Genomic DNA, 26700 nt, shown 5'->3' on the forward strand with positions numbered 1-26700 from the left:
GAAAATTACAGGACAGAGACCATGCTAACGTTTTACTAACACGTTTAGAATGTGAATGGTTTAACAAGAGATGCAGACAAAACTGTTTTTCTGTAGAGACTCAAAGCTTGAGCCAGCAATTTTTAAAAAATGGTGCATATCTTCTACAAAAATATATGGCTAATTGCTGTGATTGGTTAAGTAGTATAATAAGGGCATAGATGCATAGAAATTACAGCCTATTTTATAAATTCAAATATGTGTAAGTAACAATTACTGTATGAACTGTAGATAACAAATAACTGAGCAAATCCTGAATTGGAGCTATTCATTTTTATTACCAACACCAACTGTGACCCTCAAGTTTATTTGCACAAAAATTAGGAGAAGCACAAAGGAACAGAAATAATCCTGGAAGACATTTACTGTTAAAGAGAAGGTTGGATGCAGTTGTCTTGCGGAGAGGTGAGATGGTGACTTACGTATCACTTTGTCAAGGAAAATCAATTACCATGCATCAGAGGAGAGCCTGACTTTCCTTCTTCCACACTCCCCATAATGCTCATAGGTGCGATGGGAACAGAATTAGTACTGTAGGCAGGGGTTTTCTAATGGCTGGGAATTTTTGGCCAATTAAATCTGGAAGCACCTATGAACTTTGGGTTTGGGTTTTTTTTCCCAATACTGATCAAGACAGTATTTGAGTATTTCTTGTGATTGTTAAAAGTCTTTTTTTCATTATTTGTGTAAGCGTTGACGCAAGAATATGGATAAGATACTTGTGGGTGCACTGGTCTTTAAGGAAAAGATACGTTTTAGTGATCTAATAGGCTATGCAGAATATGTAACTTTGGGGGCTACCTAGGTTGTGCATTGCTCTGCATATATGTGCCAGTAGTCGTTCTAAGAAAAATGTAGGGAACTTTTTTACTATTTTCAGGTTTTATTACTGTGCAAACAGACAAATATAAAGACATAGCCACGAGCTTCTTGTTCTGAATCATTTTTGTGACATTGGCAAACCACAACTGTACAATTTTTGCAGGCCTCACTCTCACGCATTGGCTTGAAATGGGTAGTCTGAATATACAAGGAATATGGGGTTTCTCTGTGTAAAGTAAAATTCAACATAAAAGTGCTTGTTTCTTCCTGACATCTATCATTATAGCGTGTATTTCTGATCTTACATTGCAGAGTTTGTTGAATGGATTAATGTGTTACAAACCCGATGACCCAGTTGAATATCTGGAAAGCTGTTTGCAGAAGGTGAAAGAGCTTGGAGGGTCAGAAAAAGTGAAATGGGACACTTTTGTCAGCCCAGAAAAGAAGACCCTGCCTCCACTCAATGGAGGACAATCCAGGAGGTCTTTTTTCAGGAATGGTAATGTATTAAGTATAAAAATGATTATATTTCTTGTACTGTGGGTGGTTTTACATCCACTACTGAATTATTTTGTATGTACTTCTATAGCAGATCATGTCTCATTCTACTTTTCCTTAGGCAAAGGACTCAAGGATTCTGTTTCCTTGTGTTTTGGCATTTGTTTTTCTTCTCCCATAACGGATGCTATGCAGGAGGAGAAATTGTGATCATTTTGCAGCCTAATGATGGATGTTTGGTGTGTAAATGTTTAACACATTAGTGGAGAGGTTTCTCCTATCTTACCTAAAACATTTGCAAAGACAGGGGCAAAGTTGACTCAGTGCAGTTGGCTTATATTTTTAGTTGGTCCTTATGGGTGACGTACATACTAACTTCAATGCAGTTACACTAGGTTGTTTTTCTAGTTTATATTGGAGCTATATGCTCATTTACTAAATACAGTGTAAATTATAAACTCTTAGAAAAAGGTGCATCTTATAAAATCTAAGCAAATGTCATACCAATACCTGTAATTATTTTATTTGTAATGCTAACAAAGAGTAATTAGCTCATCTTTCAGTTGCCATAGTTATTCTTCCTTGCCATCCAGCATTTCATTAAACTAATTAGCAAGAATACTATCTCTATCGCTGTGTACAACATGTATCACCAAGAGTTCTGTTTAGTAGCACAGGTTATCTGCGCAATACAAGGCTTTTCTGGTGAGAGGCCACTGCTGAACTCTGGGTGCTATGGGCAGATTTTCACAGAAAAGCTGACGTGCTTGTAAAAAAACACCAAAGAAAACTGGCTCCTAGTGGTTCCAATTTAATAAATCAGCTAAATAGAAGCAAGGAATATTTAATATACTAACAGCAAGCACATTGTAAAATTAGGAGATATTTATACTTTATATTTATTTATTATACTTATTTAAATCTGTGTACACAATAGATTTTGAGTTTTCTGTGTATTTCCACAATTCCCAGTTTATCTTACTATTTTACAGTGATGCCTGATAATTCTAACTTCCCCTACCGACGGTATGACCGACTCCCTCCAATCCAACAGTTTTCAATAGAAAGTGACACTGACCTCTCTGAAACTGCTGAGCTAATTGAGGAGTATGACGTATTTGATCCTGCAAGACCTCGACCAAAAATTATCCTTGTCATAGGTATGAAAGCAGAGTCATTTTGACAAGATTTTATCTTTGTTACTTTGCCTTTTTATTTGTTCTGCAAATACCTTGAATGCCTATATGTATTTAAATACAATTTTTCCATCTGCTGTAGCAAGTGGTGCAGCCCAATTAGAGTGTATCAGAAAGTGAAATTGTTAGTGCTGAAGATATAGCATCCCAACTGTAAGCATTTTAGGGGTTACAGTGAGCACACGTGGCCATGTTCTGTAGACTGGATGCCTGCTAGCAGCTGGAGAGCTTATGGTTTGCTTATGGAGCACATCTGCCAGTTCGATTTAATCTAAAAAAAACCCAGTTCGTGCATTTCAAGACAGCTCCACCATGTGAACCAAAGTGCTCTTCCAAAGTGTGCTCTGGATCTGAACTAAAACACTATCATAGAAGTACTCAAAGCTGCTCACAAAAAAGGTTATTTAAAAATATTGGATAAGCCAGCTCAAAAAGGTGATAGGGAACTGTTGTCCTCTATATTTAGAACCTTGAAAACTGATTGGTATGTCCAGCTGGAGTGAGCGTACGTGGTCACTAGTCCATTGCATTGATAAATTAATCCCTAGATCTATTTGGCGAATGAATCCTGTGCCAACGCCAGGGAGAGTGAGTGATCAGTTAGCATTAGTTAATTGTGCTTTCTCCCCAAGTTCTCTCTTGTGTGCTGTTTAGTGTCCTTTCTAAGCAACTCATACTTTCTAGCCTCAGACAAGCATACCGTTTATGAAGAAATAGCTACAGTTTAAATCTAGATCAGCATTTTATTCTATTTCTGTATTTAAGTTCTTTGAGTTAGTTTCCGTGTCATCTGGGATGGTTGTCTTTCGAAATTTTACTGCCAGGCCTAATTCTCTGATTCTTTGGACTGTTTAAATAGTTACAGCACAGGTTCCAGGTGATGGAGAATCACATTTTTAGTCTATAATGCCTTATTCATATTAAAGAGAGATATTGCTTCCATAACAGAGAATAGTATGTAGTATAGTAGAAGAGAAGAGAAGTGTCCTCTCTGTATTATAGAGTGGGATCCCTAAGAACGGCACGTCCTCTAGGCCCTGCATCCAGCAGTTCTCGGAAATGTGATATTGGAATATACTGAAAATAGAAAAACAGGCATTTTTTTAGATATTTGTGATATGCTGAAAGAATTGCTTAGGCATTTGAATTTTCTTAATCTTTTGTTTCAGAATTACAAATCTCAACATGCAGATTTCTCCATGCACTGTTGAACTATGAAGCTTGCATTAGATGGAGAAATAACACATGCCTTTCTTTCATCTTCATTAATTAGCTAGCCTTCCTTTTCATAAAGGAGAAAAACTGGCTCCTTTTCAGTGACCACAGAAGGCTCTTAATGCATTGAAATCCATGTAGCTCTGTTGCAGTAGAGTGATGAATGAAGGTTTGATCTAGGTGAGATAAAGAGAGGTTGCCTTTCACCTCTGGAACTGAGTGCAGGGGTATTTGAAGTGAAATCTTTGAATGCCAGCATCCAGTGAACAGACATGGGATTTTACAGAGCTATTCTTTTCTCCCATAGATATAGGAAACATTGTAAACATTCTACAAAGGCTATTTAGGGTTAATTTCCAACTGAGTTTCTCTGAATCTATCTATTATAGTGTGGTCTGATAGAAACACAATACTATATGTAGCTTAGCAGCTATTGACCAATTTTGTATAGTATCACAAAAATTTCTCCCAAATTCAACTTTCTGTTGAGAAAGCACATAAAAACACACACTGGAAAGAACAAAAGAATAACTAATATACTGAATGAAAGAGACAAAATGAAAAAAATGTACTATTAATTTCAAGATACAAATATTATACACAAAAATACGTTGCATATTTTTCATTTTGCATAAAATGCTGGTGAGAACTTCAGTTAAGCAAGGTGTTTATGTCTAACTAGTGATAACTAACCATTCTGCCAAGCTCAGATGGTACTGGTCCCATTCATTGTTGGGGACTGAAATGAACAGAAGTTAAAGACCTGTCTTCTGCTCCACGTATTAGGTGAACTTTTCTTTAATAATGCAGAAGCCCAAGATCTTTTTAATGCTTCCATAAAGGTTTTTACAACTTCTTTGCTTTATGAAATCTATCACCCTTATAATGAACCAGGCAGCTGCAAGGCAAAAGAGAACTCACTAATAAAGGTGGGGGTTTTGTTCTTTTCCTGTGTTTGCAGAAAAGTCTTCTGGTGAAATGTAAAGCTATAAAGCTGCAAAGCGAGTATGTGACTGGATTTTAGAAAAATCAGATGGAACCAGCCAGGATGGCACACGCATGAATCACTGGAAAATTAAGTTTCTAAGGCATTATAACACTAGGAAACTAAATTGTGTTTAAAAATGTGCTTCCTAACGTATTTTGACAAACACATTTTTACTACTGATACAGCCTGAATACAAAGATCTTAACAAATGAATTATCTGGTGTCATTAGCCCCATAGTTCAGTATGTTTTTAAACTGCGCTTGATTAAAAATATTAGTTAATATTAAAAGAGTATGTTTTCCTTTTATAATCAAAGTTTAAAGGATAGATCAAAGATAGTGCTGTCAGCAGGCAGCTGGCCTGTTGATTTGTTAAATCCAGTCCACAGCTAGATCTTAAAATCATAAGTCTTTTCAGAAATCTTATTATTACATTAATTTATTTTGAATCTGCAACAATATAAGCAAAATTGAAATTTTTAACTTCCATTGACAAAACTAGATTAAAACAACTGTTTTAGGAAAACTTTTTGGGGCATACAAATCTTCACTTGAAACCAGTTAGCAATTATAATTTTAGATGCAACAAATGTTCCTTAGTCTAGACATCTTCTAAGAAATATGTAAGATAATCAAGCTTTTCTTGAATAATGTATAATCTCAGAATAAGTGAAAAGAATGAAAATCAAAAATGATTTGATTTTCCTTTCTTCTGAACAGTTTGTCAGTATGATTTATCAAAGAGTCAGGAATGGATACATAGTTCAATAAATTATAACAATTTGCTGTGGGAAGTAATTTTGTCCTGTCACTTTTCTCTTATTTTATTACCTGAATGTTTCCCCTCAGATTGTAAATGGATAATCCCGGCTTGCTATAAAGGGGTATTTTTGGACTGAGAAAAACAAAATGTATGAGAAGTTTATGAACATGAAAGCAAAGACTTTATTAGTTTTTTTCTGCTTGCGATTCAAATTGGAAGAAGTGCCAAACTACACATTTTTTTTCTGATTCTCTTTAATGGCACTCCTAACAGGAGTGTAAAGTCTATCACCTACTTAGTTTCAAAAAGTTTTTTTCAGTTATTTTACGGTTTTACAAAGACTGATGTTTTTTCAAGTAGCAGTTCTGTTTTTCTGGCATCTTTTGTATCTCTGCTGGAATGCGGATACTATTTTCCTTCTTAAATTTTCTGTTTCTAATTTTCTACATGTTACTTATATATGTTTTGCATCTTTATTGTTTCTGGGGTGCAACATAGTCTGTTTCAAACTCGTCTTGAGTCTCCAGGGAAATAAACTGAATTTCCTTCCTTTGAAGTTTTCTATATGCAGGAATTAAGCACAGCATTGGCTCCAGTATGTTTTATAAACCCTTTGCTCCAAAGCATAGTCACAACCTACCGCCCCTTTTTTCCAGTAGCTAGGGTTATTGCCAGTAAATAAACCACATAATTCATAGTAATAAATGTTACACGTATGTATAAACACACACATATATAAGATACATTGTTTATGTTATGCTCATTAGATTGCAGTATATGGCTTTATATATAGAGAGAGGGTTGCTTATGGAAATCTTTACACAGAGCGAACCGACGTCCCAGTAATGAGTAGTAATCCATTCACCTGGCAAAATCTGCTCCATACAAACTGGCAGCAATCATCGAACAATTAGCTGCACTTCTTTGTGCTGTTGTTTTTGTCTGCGTAAGAGAAAAGACACTGGGAATCAGTTACTCCAAGCCTACTATCATTCCAGTAATACCAAGAGCCTGTAATAAACTGTAAACTGTTTTGTTTGAACATTAGTATCAGGTACGTTTTTGATCCAGGAGTCAAACACAACATCAGGTTTGGTGAAATGCATTTGTCATGGGGGAAGGCTGAGCGTGCCATCAAAGGGAGTGGGGAGAGCCGAAGCAGAATTGCTTTGTAGCCATTTTAGTGGAGGAGATGATTCCTAGTATATCAGATGCTTGCGTATCTACAAAAGGGAAAAATCCTTTATTCTAACAAAGAGGATAGCTAAACTGTCTATGAAAGAAGGAGTTCAAGCTGAAAAAACTAAGTCCATCTAGATCACCTAGAAGAACTGAAATGGAGGAATAGCTGTAAAATCTAACATAATCTGCCAAAAGATAGAGAGAAAGCATGTGCCTTTTTAGGAGAGAAACAGCAAGTGAACTGAATGATGGGAAAATATTTTTCAGTTGTAACCTTACTGTACTGAGATAAGACACAGTTTTTCTTTCATTTCTTTGCTTGTATGTTCTATGAACACCTGTAGCTGTATTGACTAGTTGGACGTTACAGATAAATGCTTGTATTTGCATTTGTCTTAACCTGGCTTGATTTAAGCATAATTTAAACTAATTGGATAATGATTTAACCCTTTTTTTTTTTCCCAAGGGTATAACTAAACTGTGGGCAGGGTATGGGAACTCCTTAACAATATGCAAGCTTCCCTGTGCATTCTCTTCAAATGTGTCCCTATCTGAGTTACAAAGGCCAGGTGGAGAGTTACTATCACAGCGTCAGGGGTACAGAAGAGTTCCTAGTGACTACTGGTGACACTGAAATCTCTCTGACATGCAGTATTGGGGCACAGGTTTGAACCTGGTTACACAGAGCGTGTCATAGCCATAGATGAAGAAATACTGCAAAGCTTATCCTGCAGTCAAATATGTATTAATTATATAAATGCCTAAAAGCTATTTATGAGAATAATACGGTAATATAAGAATAATAATACGGTAATATAAGAATAATAATACGGTAATATAAGAATAATAATATGGTAATATAAGAAAGAGTTAGACAATTGCTAAGAAGCAGCTCATTGTATTCATATTTACTTTCATTGCATTACTGTATTTTTTAAAGTTCATAGAAAACATATATTTTTAACAAATCTTAATTTTTTGTCTGTTGAAATAAAATTCAGTGTTCTCATACACAATACACCAAAATATAGCTACTTAGTGTTGGGAATTAATATAAACCCACTTGTTTTGGTTTTGCTTTGTTATGCTATTCAGTAACATACACTTTTCTCTATATAAACATTTATTTTTAACAAAACAATTCCCTATTTTTACCTACTGGATTCCAGTTTCTCTGTTCTTCACATCATAAAGTCTCCTTTTAGTTCAGACATAGTCTGATTTTTTTTTACATGCATTCTTGCTTCTGCTGTCCAGCTGACCTTCACTTCAGCATTCCCTGCTATTTAATGTAACTGTTTTCTGTGATTTTGATATGTATACTGCCTGCTATATTGAAGGGTCTCTTTATTTTTTAAGTTGTCTAGCAAGCTGAACCTAACAAATTGCGTTTCTATCAGATGCTTCAAGCATCAATACCAGAAGTATGCGTGGTTCAATAAAAGTCCTTGTACCAAATCACTATGGAAACATCTCAGCTGATTATTTAATATTTTTCTGTCTTTTAAAATTAGAAAACCTCAGAAACTCATGCAAGCATGTTTAGGAGCAGATTTTATTAGTTCCATTTCATGACTAGTCCATTGATTTAATTGGCTTATTTAACCAAGTACGATTCTTTCTAACATGAATACGCTTCAGACTATCTGGCTCTATCTTTGGATTCACAGAGTTCAGGAAGGGACCAGTTCATTTGTCTGTTCCTCTATTACAAATAAAGAAAAATTCCTTTCCAGGAACAGCTTTAAAATGAGGTCAAGCCTGAAAGACTGTGTTTATTTTTAATTCACAAGTAGTTTTTTGGTTTTGTTTTCTTTTTTTACTTCATTTTACGAACTGTTACCTTTATGATCAGGTAGATGAGAACCATTTCTAATGGCTGGTAACAAGTCAAGCAACTACAAGATTTGCTGTAATAATGGTTGGAAAATTGGTGCCCATAGCAAAGATTTCACATGTGATTGGGTACTTCAGATCAAAGGTTAATTTAATGGTTTGCTTATAATTACCAATAGGTGGCCCAGGAAGTGGTAAAGGAACACAGAGTTTGAAAATAGCAGAACGTTATGGATTTAACTACATATCAGTTGGTGAATTGTTGAGGAAGAAGATCCACAGCACAAGCAGCAATAGAAAATGGAGTCTAATTGCTAAAATAATTACTACTGGAGAACTGGCCCCTCAGGTACAGCGTATCCTGTGTTAATGTTTACTTTTGTACATGCTGTATTTAAGTGCATCATCAAGAAAAGCTCCTTTACAATATTAAATAACTTCTTTTCTCTGTGAAAGGAAACAACCATAACTGAGATAAAGCAGAGATTAATGCAGATCCCTGATGAAGAGGGTATAGTGATTGATGGATTTCCCAGAGATGTTGCCCAGGCGATCTCCTTTGAGGACCAAGTAAGAGATTGTTTTTATTCTTAAAATAACTTACATATCTCTACAACAGTTAAGCTTCTTGAAATCATCAATCAGATTCCAAGAAAGACTAGATGTTATTTCTAACTGAGCATTGCTCTTTAAATCTTTGCAAGTATGTAATTACAGATTGATAAAAGGTTATTCTTTTGGTTTACGTTATATTACATCCTGTCTGAAGACAGAATATTATGTAAAAAGGCAATGTGGTAATATAACCAATAATCCAAGCCTCTTGTCTCTCTAATGAAAACCCTCTCAAGATGAAGAAGAAAATAACATCAATTCTAACAATTAATATTGTTTGTATCTTAGTGATTTAGAAAGGGGGAAGACATTATATTTCCATATCTATTTGTTCAATTTAATCTACAGTAAGAGAAACATACTTAAATCAATGTGTATCTTCACAGCACTTTTAATCTCAAGTTTATTACAGTGCATTGAAAAGACTAGAATAAAATAAGGGTTAAAACTGCCCATGTTTTGCAAGTTTTTGTAAACCAGAAATTATGCTTTTTTTTTAGAAATTTAGATAATTTTGGTTATTCTAAACTACAATTCTAAGGTTTAGTCAGCTAAAACTGTATTCCCAAGTTCTATTCACATGTTGTTTTCATGTGTTTATTTTAAACTAATCTAAAAATACTTAAATTCAGTGGAAAAACAAACAGTTTATGTCATTTTGTGATCAAGCGCTGTTAACATAACAGTTATGGTCACAAGTAAAGGTTGCAGTTTCAGTGCTGAATTTTTAGAGCACCCTTCATGCAGAGTGTTTCAAAGTCCTTCACAATTGCTGGTGTACTACCGTTTCTGTACTTTGAATTCTAAGTGGCATTGCCAAGACAGAAGTAACAAAAGAAAGCAGCTAATGAGGCATTTCATTAGTGTGCTTTTATAAGGTATTATTCCGGGCAAAATTTAGAAGACTGAATTGAGGAAATTAAAGAAAACAGACAAAATAGTTTATTACAGAAAATAGCCAATGACTGCCAGCTCTATCTCCTTGTAATTAGCAAAAGAGAAGATTGACTATTTTATAAATGAAACAGCAGAAATTTAGGCTTAATGGTCGTTTCCTTGCCTTATTTTTTTTGTCCAGTATATTATGTGATAGTGTGACTTAAGTGCATTTCATGGTGCTATAATTTTGTGCTGATGTGTTTGATGAAAGAATGGCGGTTGTGAATCTGGAAGAACTCATAGGAGTTAAATTAAGTGCTTTGAGTTATCCTAGGGTCAGATTCTCCTTCTAGAAAGGAAAACCAGTTAACCAACACTTGAGTACCTATCATAGGGTCCATTAGTAATACCACTAAGAAGTGGAGTCCAGGAGGTAATAGAAAAAGCTCAGGCAGTACTGAGCGGTAGAAGGGGAGAAAGATGGACACTATATTTCAGATATGTTTGAACCCTCCCTTTGCACCATTCTAATACGCTTTCACAGTGTTTCCTCACTTAACCTGAAATATTCCCCTCTGCCAGCCTGGTTAGTTCTTGTTGACTAACTGGCTCCTTTTGAGTATGTGCTCTTGCTTCAAGGATGCTGTAGATTGGTATTTTTTATTTTTTTTTTTAGAGAAAAGCGAGGATGGATTTAGTCATTTTAGTCCTGACTATATTCTCAGAGAATTCCTTCATTTCCAGTCTAATGGGATTTGCTATATCATACTCCTCAAGGCCTGATTCTGCCTGAAAGATAGATGACCATCTGAGTCTCTGAAAAAATCCCAGAGCACTTCACGTAGGGCCTCCCTTCAATCTTATCTGTTCTAAAATAAATATGGGAAAGGAAAGAAGGAATCATAGAGCTTTTATAGGAGCATAGGAAAGAAAATTTGGTCTGTTTAGGCTCCCCCTTTTTCACCTTTCTTCACAGTTGACCTCTTATAAGAGCATATCTAAGGCCACGGAAATAAATGTACAATGGACATATATATTTCAACATCTGTTTAATCCAGTGAGATATATTCAGTGTTTTATCCCGGATTTATATTTTAAAGAAATAAAATATGTTTGTTGTTTCTTTAAAATTCTCTGTTTAGTAAGCCATAATGCTACACACATAAGTAGGAAGGTCTTGTGGTAAGGAAGGGGGACTATCAGCAGATGTGGCACCCATCTTCTTTCACAGGATGAGACTGACAGTAATCCATGGCATGTCAGGTTATTTACATTAAACGTGCTAACATTTTTAAGTCACTCAGAGATCCCTCAATGGGAAGTGCAACTGAGTTGTGGAGAATTCAGTAATTAACTGCTGTGATAATTTGTGTAGGTCTGCTATTAAAGATGCTATGGGTGTTTTCCACAGCTTAGAAATGTTATAGCTTTCTTGCTAGCAGTGTGTAGAAGGACAAAACAGAATTGTTCTCATCAGCCAAAAGTGACAAGATGAGAAATGATTAGTTGAAATTTCAGCAAAGAAAGTTTTGATTAAATAGTAAGACACTTTATAGTTAGAAGATCTATAAAGCAATGGAATATCCTTCTGAAGGAAATGGTGAAATCCCACAAAATGCAAATAGTCAAATCACATTATTCTGTAATACATATGTCTTTTTCTTACAAAGACATCCTCTGTAGAACACAGATCTGTTGATAAAAAGTTCTGAATAAAGAATTAATTCTTATTGTTATCATTAATTTTGTCATGGGTGAATACTTATTCTTTCAGATGGTCCCTTTAATGCTTATGTACCTGAAACAGTAGAAAAGATTGTATGTCACAAGCCATTTTAAAGGTTACATTTAGGGAAACTGCCAAAAAATGCATGAAGTAGGAGTTACTATTTATTTAATAATTCTCCCTCATTCATCATCCCTTTGCAGCTGTTAATTGTTTTGATTACAAGGGTTCTAAAATACAATTGTGTGCTTTCGAACAGTGACTTTATATTATTATTTGTTCCATAAAGCAGCTAGAACACTTTTGGATTTTATGATGTAAATTAAAATAATGATGGTAAGTTTGTATAAGGGTAAATAGAATATGCTGGCTTTCTCAGTTCTTTCAGCCGTATAGGATATAGAGTAGATGCCAGTGGGAGGAATGAGTAGCAGGGACAAGGGTGACTGTTCATTTATCCTTAGTCATTTGTGTATGTTGGGATGCGTATTGGAAGCTTGAAATAAGCAAAGAAGCATTCATTTTAAAAGTGGCATGTTCCACTATATAGACTTCTCCTTTGCCATTGTTTACACAGACAGAAATGAACTCCAGGAATATATGTAGTAATACCAAAAATAAATTGTGGGAGTAGAATGTGAAGGACAAGTTATTAAACTGAATGGAAACAGAGATGAGTAATACAAGATATTGAGAGAGTAGGTAAGGCTGGAACAGGGGCTGAACAAATGTGAGGAAAATAGGTCTATAAGCAAAACAGGCTACAAAAACCTAACATAATTTTAGTTCAGGAAAGCATGTCTAGTCTTCATTGATCGTAAGAAGTCTATATTGTTTTGTTACCCATATGTTATTCCTCTTTGTGGTGCATGATGCAGTGGTGTCAAGAAGGTTTCTGGACCCAATGTCACATAAAGGACCAGGAAGTCAAAACTTGGACTAGATGTGAGCTGGCCACAGTGGTCAGTGAAAGGTGGACCAGGAGAGAGCCTGTATGGTTTTTGGTCTGAGCCACATCATCTCCCTTCTCTCCACCAGTGCATGTTGTGGACAGTAGGTGATGAACAACTGAAAGGCAAGACACAAAGGGCATAAAATCTGTCTTGCTCCCAAACACTAACACTATAGTTCCCCGAATGCTTTTTACTGAACCTTTTTGTATATATTATTACATGGCTTTCACCGGTAAGAACTGTGCTGAGTTATTGTAAAGATAAACTAATTTATATTGGAAATGGTTCACCATATTAGTAGCAGAAAAGGAGGAGGTCAGCTAAGATGCCTGGTTTCTTTTGCAAGCGCATGTAAAATCTGGCTGTGCCATGTTTGTAGACATCTTTAATGTAACAAATTATTTATGCTAAAATAATTCCTTCAGTTTTATGGCTCACATAGCTGTTACTGATACTTGACACTATTTGAGCTTTCATAATCTCTTCATTTTGTGAAAAAATCAAATTGATACACATGTCTGAACTCTAGTTACAGTACCTGTCCTGCATCATGTTGTAGTATAGAAATACACAATGATAATGAATTCTTGTTGAGCTTCACTTGTAATTGCTCTTGGTACTACCAGCACATTTTTATCCCTTTGACTAATCCAGAAGCTGAACTTTTCTCTGGGAAAAAATGTTATTTTTAGTAAACGAGTCAAAGCAAACCAACTTGTGCTAACATTCCCAAACATAGGTATAGCAGAAGATGACGATTTCTTCCTTATTATGTTGCCAGGCTCTTGTGTGGACAGCAAGTTCTCAATGTGTTGCTAGGCGGAATTGTATTAAAACACATTGCATCTCAATGACTAAAGTGCCTAAGATAAAGCAATAAATCATTTGCAGCACTTAGAGTATTCCTCTTTCTGCTCAGATCTAGAAACCAGAAGTAACAAACACTGCTTCCAAGCAATAATGTCAATCTGGAATAAGTGGATTAAAAAGCACTTTACACATCTGAGGAATTTCACATTTGAATTAAAGCTTTTTTCCCCTCTCTTTTACTGAGTTTTGTTAATATCACTGTTCCTATCATCCATATCTTTTGAGCAGGAAAGAAGTCTTTAAGATGTCATCAGTGATATTTTCAGATTTTCAGCAGTGCTTGCCAACTAGCAGCAACTCTGCCATTCTGGTCACTTACACCAGCTTCATTTCTTAATGGTCAGCTACTCATTGCAGACTCATTGCAGCCTGTGAGAACTCACAGCCATGAGCACTGCAGTTTTCTCTGAGTTTCTCTCAGTTTTCTTTGAACTTTGTATCTGAGTTGAAATAAGGCTTGTATTTTTCTCTTCGAAAACTGAATACATGACATACAACTTCTCTCATTGGAAGTCTTGGATTGTTGCCAAATGCTGACTCTCATTTCTTAATTCCAGAAAGCAGAGTCAATACTGCCAATACTTTTGATAGGGGTACTTTTAATAAAACCCTGAAGTCATGTGACTATGAGAATCTCAGCTCTCACTTTAAAACAAAGTTCCAAGAAGTCATGGTTGTGGAGAAAAAATGAAAACATGAATTTTAATGTCTTAAAAGCAAATAGAACTTCCACTTTATATATTTGTTTTAAATATATTGTAATTTCTGCATTCTGATAATTTTGAAATCCTTCTGCATAGTAGCACATCTTTAATACTGATTTATTTAGCCTTTCAGTTTGAGCCTAGGCGTAAAGCTATCCTAAACCACAAATTTCTAAGGTATTCATGATCTCTGCTGAGTGCAAATAGTAGAAAGGTGTTTAGATTCCAAGCACACATTCGAAAATGCCAAGGAGAAAATGGTTTATTTACCATTAACCTGTCAGCTTGAAATTCAGCAAGTCATCTACAGTACCAGCATGCTAAATATCTTCCTCTCCAGTAACACTGTAATGAAATGCCTCTGACTGGTGTATTGAACTCAAATGACTTGTGAAGAAGAAACTGCAGTTTGACTTTCTGTGTAATCTCTCACATGGCAATAGGTTTTTACCCTTCCCAGGAGAAACAATTTCTCACTTCAGCATTTTCCAGTTAATTTCAGTTACTGCTTTGGTTTGGGTTTGTATTTTTTCCCCCGCTTTCAGTCATTCATGCATAACTTCCCTTCTGATTTCAGTAATTCCTTCACCAATATTAACCTTGTGAGTTTCAATGGAGTAAGTACAGGTGAAGTTTGCTTAAAATATATTAATTGTAAGTTTTGTTAATAGTGAAATGAAATATTGAACAGGTATAGGAACTAAGGAATATTCATTAATGAACATAATTTAATTCCTTGATGAAAGAGAAAGACTATTTTTGTAGAAATTATCTTAAAAATATTTTTGTGTTATATGGCCTGGGTGACAAGATGATATTTGTAGAAGTAAAATCTTAATTTAAATAATAAACAGAGGCAGTAAATTATATCTGATTCTTTGTTTAAAGTATCCTTAAGAATATTCATAAATGCACTACACCTACAAAGAATAACTAGTTCATCTTGGCTGCTATTTGGCTTAACTTTTTAACTCCCAAATACCTATCTTACAAAAATTATTATGGGAATTAATTGTGCTAAAGTAGAACAAGCTACATGTAGATGGCACAATATAGGATGCTGGGATGCCCACAGCCTCACAGGCTACGGACAGCAGTACTATTCCTCCAAGTCCATTACTTAAACTTCCAAGCAGAAATGATGTCTGCAGTCTCTTCGAAGTTTCACATAGGTATTTGTGGCCAGCTGACCTATGGCGGTCTGACTGCCAAGCTCATGCTCTGCAAAGAGCTTCTCATAGAAAACCTGATGTGTCACTGGTCAAGAGTGTGGGCTCCAGAACAACTAGGAAAGTGAATGCAACCTTTCTGTGAATCTTCTTAAGGGGAAAGGATCTGTTCTTTGCAATAGGTTTTTGTTCTGGTAAAGGTGTTTTTTCTGTATCATGGTCTATGTGTCTTCTTCATTTCATTCCCTCCTCAATTTCTATCTCCCTTTTCCCAAATCTCCACTTCATTGTTCCCAGCTGATAAGCCTCATGTACAGTCCCCTACTGGATGTATGTACCCAGTCATCTGTATGAGGAGTGGGAGGGCTAGCACATCAGCAGTCTGCATTGCTGTGGTTCCTCTCATTCATTCTCTTCGGCCCTGTGAGTTTTACATTGCTTTCTTAAAGCCAAGCTTGAGCAGGAAGCCTGTGGAATAGTCTTATCGTTGTCTGTCTGCTCTCCTGGAAGCTAGAGCACTCTCTGGGCAAAGGCAAGCAGTGGTTCAATTTTCTGCTGGGTAAGAGACCCTAGACCTCAGGTTTCCTATTTTTCTGGGCAAGAGCTCTTCTCTGCTAGCCAAACTAGCCAAAGGAGAGCTCATCCTTTGCTGGTCCTTAACACTCAGGAGAGGACCTGATGTTCTGAATTCAGAGTAGGTGGAAGTGTCTGCTGAGCAGTTCTGAACCAGAGGTCCGCTTAGACCTTTCTTTGTAGCATTAGCATTAGTGTTTACAGATAGCGATTCTGGTCTACTAGCTGCCCTACACGGGTGAAAATCTGAATCAGTTCTCCCTAAAGACACCTGCCTCTCTCAGTCGATTATTAGGGGGCCTAATTATGTAGTCTGGGCAATTTGCTGGAAGCTTATTTTTTGGGCAGTGTCAAGACAGTTCAAAAGCAGTTACCAGAAAAAATTCCATCAGCAGTATTCATTCTTTGACAACACGATTCATGATTTAGCTTTTGTAAAACAAGAAAAAAATATGCAAACAGTCTAGTAACCAGCAGAGATGGAGCTATGAAAAGCAAACCAGTAATTACAAGGGAGAGCACCCATACAATGGACGTAAACTAGCTTGCTAGTAACCTTTACCAATTACAGTAAATTCACTGTTAAATTAATGACAATTGTTCATGAGCTGTCAGTTAAGTTTTCTCAGGAGTGTCTAGTAGAACATACCAGGAATTAAGAGACAGAGCATTTTTGTCTTTTGCCTAATGAGGAATAACGAGAGTGTAATCATCTAATTTCTAGCAAAAAACTACACTACTCTCACCAACAAGAGGAGATGTAGAAAATATCCCCAGGGAGAAGAGAGCATCTTTCCACCTAATACTACTTTATGTCAATAACACCACTGACTTGCATGCAATTACTTTCAATTTACTCCTTGTTCCAGTTTAGGAAAGAGATTCAGACCCAAAGAGAGTAGGATTTACTTACTAGTAAATATTATTCTAAAAAATGAGAGAATGTACCCACCAGTTTTATTCTGAGTTGATGCCATATGCTGTTTGTCTCATTTAAAATTCAGAAGGTTGTGAATAACCAGAAACCTGTCATTTCCCATAGGCAAAGATTCTCCCTTCTGCTGAGTTCCAGTTAGTAAGTAGCCAAATTCACTCCCCTGAGCCCCACAGTCCTTCCTCACATGCATTTCTGTACATGGATAAGACCCTCTGCATTCAGCACAAGATGAGCATGCTATGGGAAATCAGCATGAAGGAATCCAGTTCTTCAGTCTGTGCTGGTTCTGTACACCTTTTGTACAAGCTGAGTCTCAGAATAAAACTTCTTCCCTAGTTCTAAAACTCAACAACAGTTAGTTCTGAGTTTAAAAAATAGGTTTGTTTTCAAATGAGTCGTAAAAAACCCTTTTCCTTTGTTAGAAAAAAGCAATTTGTACTCATATTTATGTAGGAGAACTAGATATGTTTTTAGAGAAATAATCCCAGATGTCCATATGTTCACACTAGCCTGTTACATTCCAAGTTAAAGTATTTATAAGCATGTCTTGCAGGCAGGTGCAGCTGAGGTAAGTGGAAACAGAGTGGTTCATGAAAACAGGAGTGAAATTTCAATAGCATTTGAAGGGTTTACCCTGCAGGTTGTAAATGCATGTAGGAGAAATATATTAAGTGCTATTAGGTCTGTATACTTATGGATAGAGAAGAGATGTTACTCTTTTGTGCATCTAAAACCAGGCAAAGGCTTATGTTTATTAAATGGTTTTCAGCTACTTTCTGATGATAAAGATGCATATTCTGCAGGTAAAAGATGAATTCAAAGGGACATCACATAATCAGAATCTGCTTTGTATTCCTACCTCAAATATGCTTGAATTACTTTTTTTTTTTGTACTACAGAAAACCTTTTAGGCAATACTTCATTTGAAACTAGGCTTCTTGAACTGAGAATTTGAAACCATTGTTTTCATTGACATTTTATTTCTGTGAGTGAAATGTATTTCAAATTATAAAAGCCAGAGTGTCAGAAAAAAATAGTTTTAGTTCCTAAAGATACAGTCTTTTGTATTGTTGCTGTTACTAGTCAAAAAATTAAGAATGACAGTACTCGATTCCTGTAGAGAACTCTCCATTTTAAAAAGCAATAGGAAATAATTAAAACCTCATTACTTAATTTTCCACAGTAATTACTGTGTTGTACCTCATTATTATCCTCATTTTACAATTAGAAAAAAAGAAAATTAGGCCCAGGGTGTGCTTTCCCATTTTCTTAAAAAGGAACTGACCCCTGAAGCCAGTGCAGTTTGTGGGAACTAGGCAGATGAGAACCTGCACAGCTGATGGTGTCGTGGTGGCATTCAGATTCTTCCCGTGCTGTGGGGCTGCACTTACTCAGCCACAGTTTCTTTAAAGAACTGAGATTGACTGTGGAAAGCTGCACTTTCATGCTTGTGTGAAACAGAAGGAGACCTTCCCTTTGTCTCCTTCCTCTTTTTCCTTTAGGGCTAATAATTTGATGAGCGATCTATCTATTCTAAGTACTCTCTGTAAGGTGTGATGCTATATGTGAAGTTATGTGATACGCAAAAGCTTAAGTCCTACACTTGAGGAGGTCTGGTATGATGTCACAGACCTGAATACGTGGTAGATGCTAGTCCTGAAGATGTTTGGGAGTGAGTGTTGAAAGTGAGGAGAAGGCCAGCTATAGCTTGGAGCATCTAAAGATATCTTACCATCTTTCTTCACTATTATTAGGATCCACAAAGTGGAAATACTAAATAAAGCTACTCACTTGTACAAACTGCTTTTGTCCTCGCGTTACTAGATCCCTGATTTGCAGTTATAATTTCTGAGTCCCTGTGTAATGTATGTTAGGGAGCTCCAATCAGCTGGATATTCACACTGGGACTTGAGATGTCTCTGTGCTCAGTCCACAGCAATGTGCATCAGCCATTCCCTTTTGTGAGTTAGTGTTCCATGACCTAAAAGGCTTTGAAATCTGTAGCATTTTCTTTCAGAATCTGTATCATAATTTGGATTTCTTTACTACTGTATGCTCTTTAAATTCCCAAATTCCTCATTATGCTTCTACTACTAATGAAACAACCTTAATTTAACAGAGCTACTTTTAATAATGTCCATATTGCATGAAAGTCTAACACAGAAACGTACTTTCATAGTCTTTTGTGTGAATAATTATGTGCCTTAAAGCTATTATCTGGTAGTAAAATTAACTGTCATAATTCATTCATGAAAGGACAGAATAACTGTCAATTATGTGTTTAGAATAGTCTGAAAAGGGGAGGAAAGGTACTCTGGTTTTGTTGACATTGAGGTACATGTGTTAGAGGTAGGAGAGAGCTTCTCTCCCACTGGCAGTTATTTAAAAAAAAAAATAGATGACAAGGTTAACTGCTTCAAAATCTAATAGATACTCATTAAAAATTACCAGAATTAGTATTTTTGGGGTTTGGTTTGTAGTTTGTGTCCTCATGTCTCCAATCATCTACAATGTGCGTAAAAAATAATTTGATTTTCTTTAAAACCCTATTTAATTTTCTGTGATGATAGAGAGGCCACCACCCTGCTTGCTAGTGCTGCTTATCAGACTGTCCTTTATTGTTTGAAAATGGCTCTGCTTTTTAGCTACTTTCTACTTCCTCATCTCCATATCCTACTCTGCCAGTGACCTCCTTTGTAAAGGCTAATGACCATCGCCCCAATTTTGAAAAGCTGTATTTGTTTCTTTTGATTTCAGAAGAACCTTTTTGCGCTCAGACTGCCAGGAGAAAAGGCCAGACTGTACTTCAGGTCGTATTTCCTCAAATGACAGAAACCTAGCTAGAAGGGATTTCTTTTTTTTAAACATGGTTATTAATTTTCCAGATTGTCCACCTGTGAAGTTTTGACTATTCAGTCTAGTGGTTGTCTCTAGGCAATTTAACATCCTTGGGTAGAGGGACCCAGATATAGAGAGTATTCAGAAGCATAATTGGTTTGTTCTGGCCCTCAGTAGCAATGTATTAATAACAACTGTGTAATGAACATAAAGATACAAATCAGTTCCTTCTTAACACAGTAGTAGTTAGAATACATGTAGATGTTTTGGTGATACTTTTGTATAGCTCAAATTTGACTATCAAATTTACATAGTATCAAGCTGAACAAAGACAAAATTACTCCTTAGATAGGAAACATCATGAGAAAAATGTCTCTTTAGCATTCTTGAGCATCCACCATCATTTGTAATGTAACTAGATTATGTCATTTCTAGAATAGTAAGCTAATTTTTTTACTAATGTTAGTTAAAATTAAAGTATGAACTTTTTTGTTCGGGTAAGTAAAGCCAGCAGAAATGACTTTGTGGTTGTATGTGAGAACAAATAAACCCTTTCTAATCTGTAATCGGATAAAAACTTGCACAGTACAATAGGGTTTGTTTTTATCTCAAATGCTTCTTACAGAGGATTCTAATATGTTTTAAAAGGCAACACTAAGCTAGTGAGAAAAAGATTTTTAGGTGAGTGTTTAAAGAGAGGTAGTTTTCTTTGTAACAACAAGGTGGAGGAAAGAACAAAATCAGATCTTATGAATACAGTTAATATACACTTACCATATCATAGAATCATAGAATGGTTTGGGTTGGAAGGGACCTTAAAGATCATCTAGTTCCAAGCCCCCTGTTGTGGGCAGGGACACCTTCCACTAGACCAGGTTGCTCAAAGCCCCATCCACCCTGGCCTTGAACACTTCCAGGGATGGGGCAGCCACAACCTCTCTGGGTAACCTGGTCCAGTGCCTCACCACCCTCATAGTCAAGAATGTCTTCCTTACATCTAATTGAAACCTACCCTCTTCCAGTTTAAAGCCATTACCCCTTGTCCTGTCACCACATGCCCTTGTAAAAAGTCCCTCTGGTTTTCTTGTGGGCCCCCTTTAGGTACTGGGAGGCTGCTCTAAGGTCTCCCCAGAGCCTTCTCTTCTCCAGGCTGAACAACACCAACTCTCTCAGCCTGTCTTCATAGGAGAGGTGCTCCAGTCCCCTGATGATGTTCGTAGCCCTTCTCTGGACCTGCTCCAACAGGTCCATGTCATTCTTATGCTGGGGGCCCCAGAGCTGAACACAGTACTCCAGGTGGGGTCTCACAAGAGCAGAGGGGTGGAATCTCCTCCCTCAACCTGCTGGTCACACTTATTTTAATGCAGCCCAGGATACAGTTGGCTTGTAGCCCCATTTTTTAAATCCTGTGAATTCAGGTGTTTGAGCGACTTTAGGACAAGAGGAAATAGCCTCAAGTTGCACCAGGGGAGATTTAGATTGGATATTAGGAAAAATTTCTTCACTGAAAGGGTTGTCAAGCATTGGAACAAGCTGCCCAGGGAAGTGGTTAAGTCACCATCCCTGGAGGTATTTAAAAGATGTGTAGATGTGGGACTTAGGGACATGGTTTAGTGGTGGACTTGGCAGTGTTAGGTTTGTGGTTGGACTCGATGATCTTAAAGTTCTTTTCCAACCTAAATGATACTATGATTCTGTGACTTCTGTTTTTTCCACCACATGTACTAAATAGTGGTGACCTCTGAAGATTGCCTGTGAACATTTAGCAGCATTCCTAAGAAAGTGGGACTGTGATTGCTTTCCCCACCTCAAGCACCAGAGGTATCAGTTCTGTAACTGTTTGATAGCTTGAGTAACCAAAAGTTATGAGGAACACTGAAGGCCATAAGGGCAACTTGAATTTAACTGGAAAAGAGCTAAACTTCCCCCAAATTTTTTTCTCATTGCTGTAAGGTTGTACTTCCTGAACTTTAGAGCAGGGATGGGTGTGACAGAAAACGGTGCTCACAACACAGACCAAAAAGGATAGCAGAAATTAAAATCCTCTTAGCTGCCACACCTAATCTCCTGAAAAGTGCACTGAAGCTTGGGTGAGATTAGAGAAACAGAAAAAATGTTATAAGAAACTGTGGATCTTGGAACAGGTCTGTTTTGATCTGGTCCTAGGCAACAGTTAGCTTCATAGTGGCTGCTGGATTTTAAATACCACCTTACTTAAAGACTTTTTAGATGGAAAACATACAACCATCTTCCTGCAGAATATGAGATATTCATATTTTGCTCTTTTAGAAGATTTTAATTTTATCTAGGGGAACCTTTTGGTAATTCAAATGATGAACACAGTCTACAGAAGGTTTTGGGGGTGAGGTAAAAAATTTTCATTAAACTTTCTCCTTAACATTTGAGGTGAAACAAATTCACTAGCCTTCACATAAGACAAACAAGCCCCTTCTTAAGCCTACAAATTTTCCTTAAAAAAACAACAGAAAATGAATGACTTCATCAACTCCCAACTTCTGCAAATGTAGGATATCTGAGCCTCACCTAATAATGGAATTGCTGAGTCCTATAGTGCTGGATAGTCAACTCAATCACAGACTTCTTGAATTGCTCTTTCCACAGATCTGTACCCCAGATTTGGTGGTGTTTCTGGCATGTTCCAGTCAAAGGCTGAAAGAAAGGTTACTGAAGCGTGCTGAACAGCAAGGGAGACCTGATGATAACCTGAAAGCCACTCAAAGAAGACTAATGAATTTCAAGCAGAATGCCATCCCATTGGTTAAATATTTCCAGGAAAAAGGGCTAATCATCACAGTAAGTCCTTTACTATATATCTCTGAAACCTTAATTGTTGTTGTGGTTATACTTGGCTTCTTAGACCTTTTGTTTTACCATAGGCTAGATGAGTCAAATTATGTTTTAGGTATACACCATGATTACTGAAAACAAACTTTCAGTTTGCTGAGAGAGTATTTTCTGCAAAATGCAGTAACACAGAGCAAAATCGATGTGCATGTAGATGACGTGGTAAGCACCATGTCAATTCTTTGCTGCAAGCATAAATTGCTTCGCCAGCTAGTTGCAAATCCTTTGCTCAGAAATTACTTGCATGAAAGAAGACCTTGCTTTGAAACACTCGTTGCTATTCCAGTGCCAGCAATTTCATCCCTTGCAAATAGTCATGTACTTTTTGGATGGTTGTCTTGAGAGGGGAGGAAAGCAGAAAAAACCTACATTCTAACAGAAAGCATATCTTGAGTTGGATTAAATCAATACAGGTTCTTCAAGGAATAAATATATCTGGCTGTTTACTGACTCCAGTAAATAAAAAGTCCTTAGATTATCTTATCATCGTTTAAATATGCCTTATTATGTGGTCACCTACAAGCTTTAATGTTTCAGATAAAAATTTTGATGACAAGAAAATTGCAATGTAAATAGACCACTTGGATATCAGTAAGAATACTGATTTCTGCAATATCTGGGGCAAGAGAAACTATCTCTAAACACAGAACACACCAAAATCTGCATTCATAAATAAAGCCAGAATTACTTTATGGAGGTAGGGCTAGCAAGTACTGCTGAAGTATTTAAGTGCTTAATGATGACAAATTCAATGAGCAGTTGACAACGGTTGAATTATTGACATGTTCTAAATTGTGGACCATGTCTGGTTGTAATAGTGCACAGAACCTGGTACCACATATGGTACCATGAGAGCACAGATGGCCTGTTTTGTTTCTTTTGATAGCCTAAATAACTTAGTTCACATTGGTATGTTCTCCTCACGGCAAGTATGACTAATTCTATGTGCTGGTCAGACTGATGATGGGCCAAAGCATCCTTAATTGCAAAGTCATCTAATGATGTTGGTAGCCTTAATAATGCACTTCAACATCTGTCTGAATTTCAGAATGAAAATCCCAGGAAATTATTACACTGTTTTCTCCAGAGAGTATCTGTTCTGTTTGAGGATTTTGATTAACTCTGTTTGGAGAGGTGAGAGGACTGGAATTCTTGGAAGTTGCTCTTTGTTATTGAGGGAGTGTGTATTTTGTGACATTTCTATAGCCTTTACAAGTGCTCCTCCTATAGAAAGCATACTTAGCTCTTCAGGGAAAATGTGCCTTTGTAGATAAAGCATGTGAGACATCTGGATAGAATTCCTTTTCTGTGATGAGACCTTTAAAACAGAAGATGTTTTTCCTATTGAGGTTTCATTTTCTACTTTTTAGCTCTGTTTCTTGAGAGTTCTAAAGATAATTTAAATTGCAGTATTCACCTTAGATAGCTCTTTCCTTCTTGAAGAAATCAGATGTTTGTGATGGCTATGGAAATGGTAACATGACATGTGAACTTTATATTAGTGTCGACTACAGGACAAGGAAACAGCCTATGCAGAAAATACTGACTTGGCAACATGTCAAAAAAGTCTTTAATATGAAAAAAATCTGTAAGATTTGAATTTACTCCTTAACTATATGGTATCTACTCAAAGTATGTTAATATAATTTCATAGAGATCTAGAAATTACTCTAGATTTACATTGGTGCAGAAGTGAAGAGAATTAGACTTTGGAAGGGAGACTCTGTTGCTCACCTGTCATTAGAGCTGCTATAGTGCAGTTGCGTTTCGCTTGTTGCAAAAACAGGATGCATGAGTAAAGCCAAGCCCTGAGAGCTAGATGCATGAGTAATTTCATGGCCAGTGGATAAAAGGATCCCTTTCTGTAGATGGTAAAGAATATATATGGCAGACCTCATTTCCATAGGATTTCATTGCATATGGAAGATACATTTTGCAGTTACCTAAGGCAACTAAGTTGGTGGGGGATGAATGAGAAAAAGGAGTAGCTGGGAAAGGAATAATAAATAGAGATTAAGCATGCATACTCCAGAGCAAGCAAGCAACTGTAAATTTCTACAAAAGGGCATTTTTTAAAACCACATGACCTTGAAAGAGAGGAAACATATGCTAAGTCCACATATAAAACTACATACTACTAGACCAAGTTGTAAATTTTAAAAGTGTTTTTAAAAAATGGTTATTTTGTCACCATTTGTTCTTTTTCTTAGTGCTCAGTTTATAGATCAGCATTATCTGTAGAGTTTTGACATTCTTCTGACAACATAATTTCTTTTCATATGTTCATTGTGTTAGAAATTCATTTGTCCAATGGGAAATGTTTCTGCCAACTTTCTGTCCTATTCCTGTAAGCAAACATCAATGGAGATAACAGATGTTTTCTTACTCCAGATGGCTTTGATCCCATTGTCTTCTTCATTGATGAACTTGAGCTTTCTTTTGGTTTTGGAAAAAAAAAAAAAAATTTTTCATAGCCTTCCATCAGTGGAAAAGACAGAGTTTTCTTAGAAAGCCATAGCATCCAAGAACCATGGCAGTCCTCATCACCACCTTCTCCTGGTGGAAGCCTTGTATCTTCAACTTGCCTTTCCTAGTATGTATCTGTATAATACACATGTAATATTAACACTTCTACATACATTTGATGCACTTGTGCATGCTATTTCCCTACAGAAGGAGGAAGCGAGGAAGAAAACTGCATTCATTGTGCTGATTATAACGTTGAACCTGGAAGGCACTGAAATACTATGCGGATGAAAGCAGTGTAAGAACTAGAACAGCATAAAATAGAATTACACTAGCCTAATTCCTAGAGGTGTGAATCCTTGAGGCAAGATCAGGCAAGGTCAATGTTGACCAGGAGGAAAAAAAAAGATTTACGTTTTTCTTAAATCCCTACCTGTACCTTGTCACTGCTATTCAATTTTCTAAATCTCAGACATTTCTTCTACCCAGCATCATGATTCTACTCAGGGAAAAGAAACAGAACCATTTGTCTTACGGAGAGTTATAATTTTAGAACCACAACTCAAATTTTAAACATCTACTTAAATATGTTTTTCTTCATCAATACACAGACCAAAAGAGAAAACAAAAATTCACTGAAATCTAACTAAATAAGATTAATGAGTAGACATTTGATATAATTATAGTCTACTGTTAGACACTGCATAAGCAAGAAAATAAAAATCAAAATTCCCAAAGAATATTAATTTTCCTGCTCCAGCAGTTATTCTATACTGTTTTTAACATATTTTGGTGAAGTTAATAGAATTAAAAAACATGCTCTTCATTTCAGATCTTGCTTAGGTGTAATTCTTTCATCTTTTTTTTTTCCTCTTGATTTTTGATAATTTTATACAGTACATAGCTTGTACTTGTTTGCTGCTCTTATGCCTTATGTTTTCAGTCTGTGCATGGTATCCCTGCTCTCAGAGTCTGATCCTGGTTTCTGTTTTGAAGGAAAGAAGTGAGGGCCCAACCTACAGCACTTCTAAGAAATGGGAAGATATAACTCTGTCCTTTCTGAAAAACTCCTTTGGAATAATGAAGTTGGAATATCCAAGATTTTTTATTTTTGTTCAAAGTGAACAGATCTGTAAACTTCATTATAATTAAGAAAGAGAAGTAAATATCTGATATTTTCATGAACACACAGTCTGTGTTTCAAATTCTTTTTAGCAATCTGTCAGTAGGTCTAACAAGTCAAAACCTGACTTTACTTAAGTCAAATTTTATTTCAGAAGGTATCAAGACAATAGTAATAGATATGACAATATTGGACATGGAGTATATAAATAGATGTATATGCTGGCATTTATTGTAACAGTAACTTTTAAAAAATCTTAGAATATTATCTATTGTTTATCTAGACAATAACTAAGCCACAGATTACTGGGGGGGGAAGATGTTAGTGGGATTAAATTATAAAAAGGAGAAAATGTAAGTGCCTAGATGATCTGCAAGTACTCTGATTTTTAGCAGAGGACTTAGTCCTGAACACAGTTTAATCCATTCCCATATCCTTCCTCC

The 26700-nt window shown here is 36.3% G+C and overlaps 1 protein-coding gene across 1 annotated transcript in view; it reads left to right on the forward strand.

Annotated features, from left to right (window-relative positions):
* Positions 1 to 1179: 1179 nt before the first annotated feature.
* The window catches only part of AK5 (adenylate kinase 5), a 95846-nt gene continuing 70325 nt past the window's right edge, over positions 1180 to 26700 (forward strand). Inside the window, exons 1-5 of the mRNA XM_010582532.1 lie at positions 1180 to 1360; positions 2352 to 2519; positions 8719 to 8888; positions 8996 to 9109; positions 22426 to 22617. Of these exons, the coding sequence (XP_010580834.1) occupies positions 1192 to 1360; positions 2352 to 2519; positions 8719 to 8888; positions 8996 to 9109; positions 22426 to 22617 (813 nt within the window). The 5' untranslated portion in view covers positions 1180 to 1191. The remainder of the gene's footprint in view (positions 1361 to 2351; positions 2520 to 8718; positions 8889 to 8995; positions 9110 to 22425; positions 22618 to 26700) is intronic.

The sequence above is a fragment of the Haliaeetus leucocephalus genome, unplaced genomic scaffold, assembly GCF_000737465.1.
Source record: "Haliaeetus leucocephalus isolate CR32 unplaced genomic scaffold, Haliaeetus_leucocephalus-4.0 Scaffold848, whole genome shotgun sequence".
NCBI lineage: Eukaryota > Metazoa > Chordata > Aves > Accipitriformes > Accipitridae > Haliaeetus > Haliaeetus leucocephalus.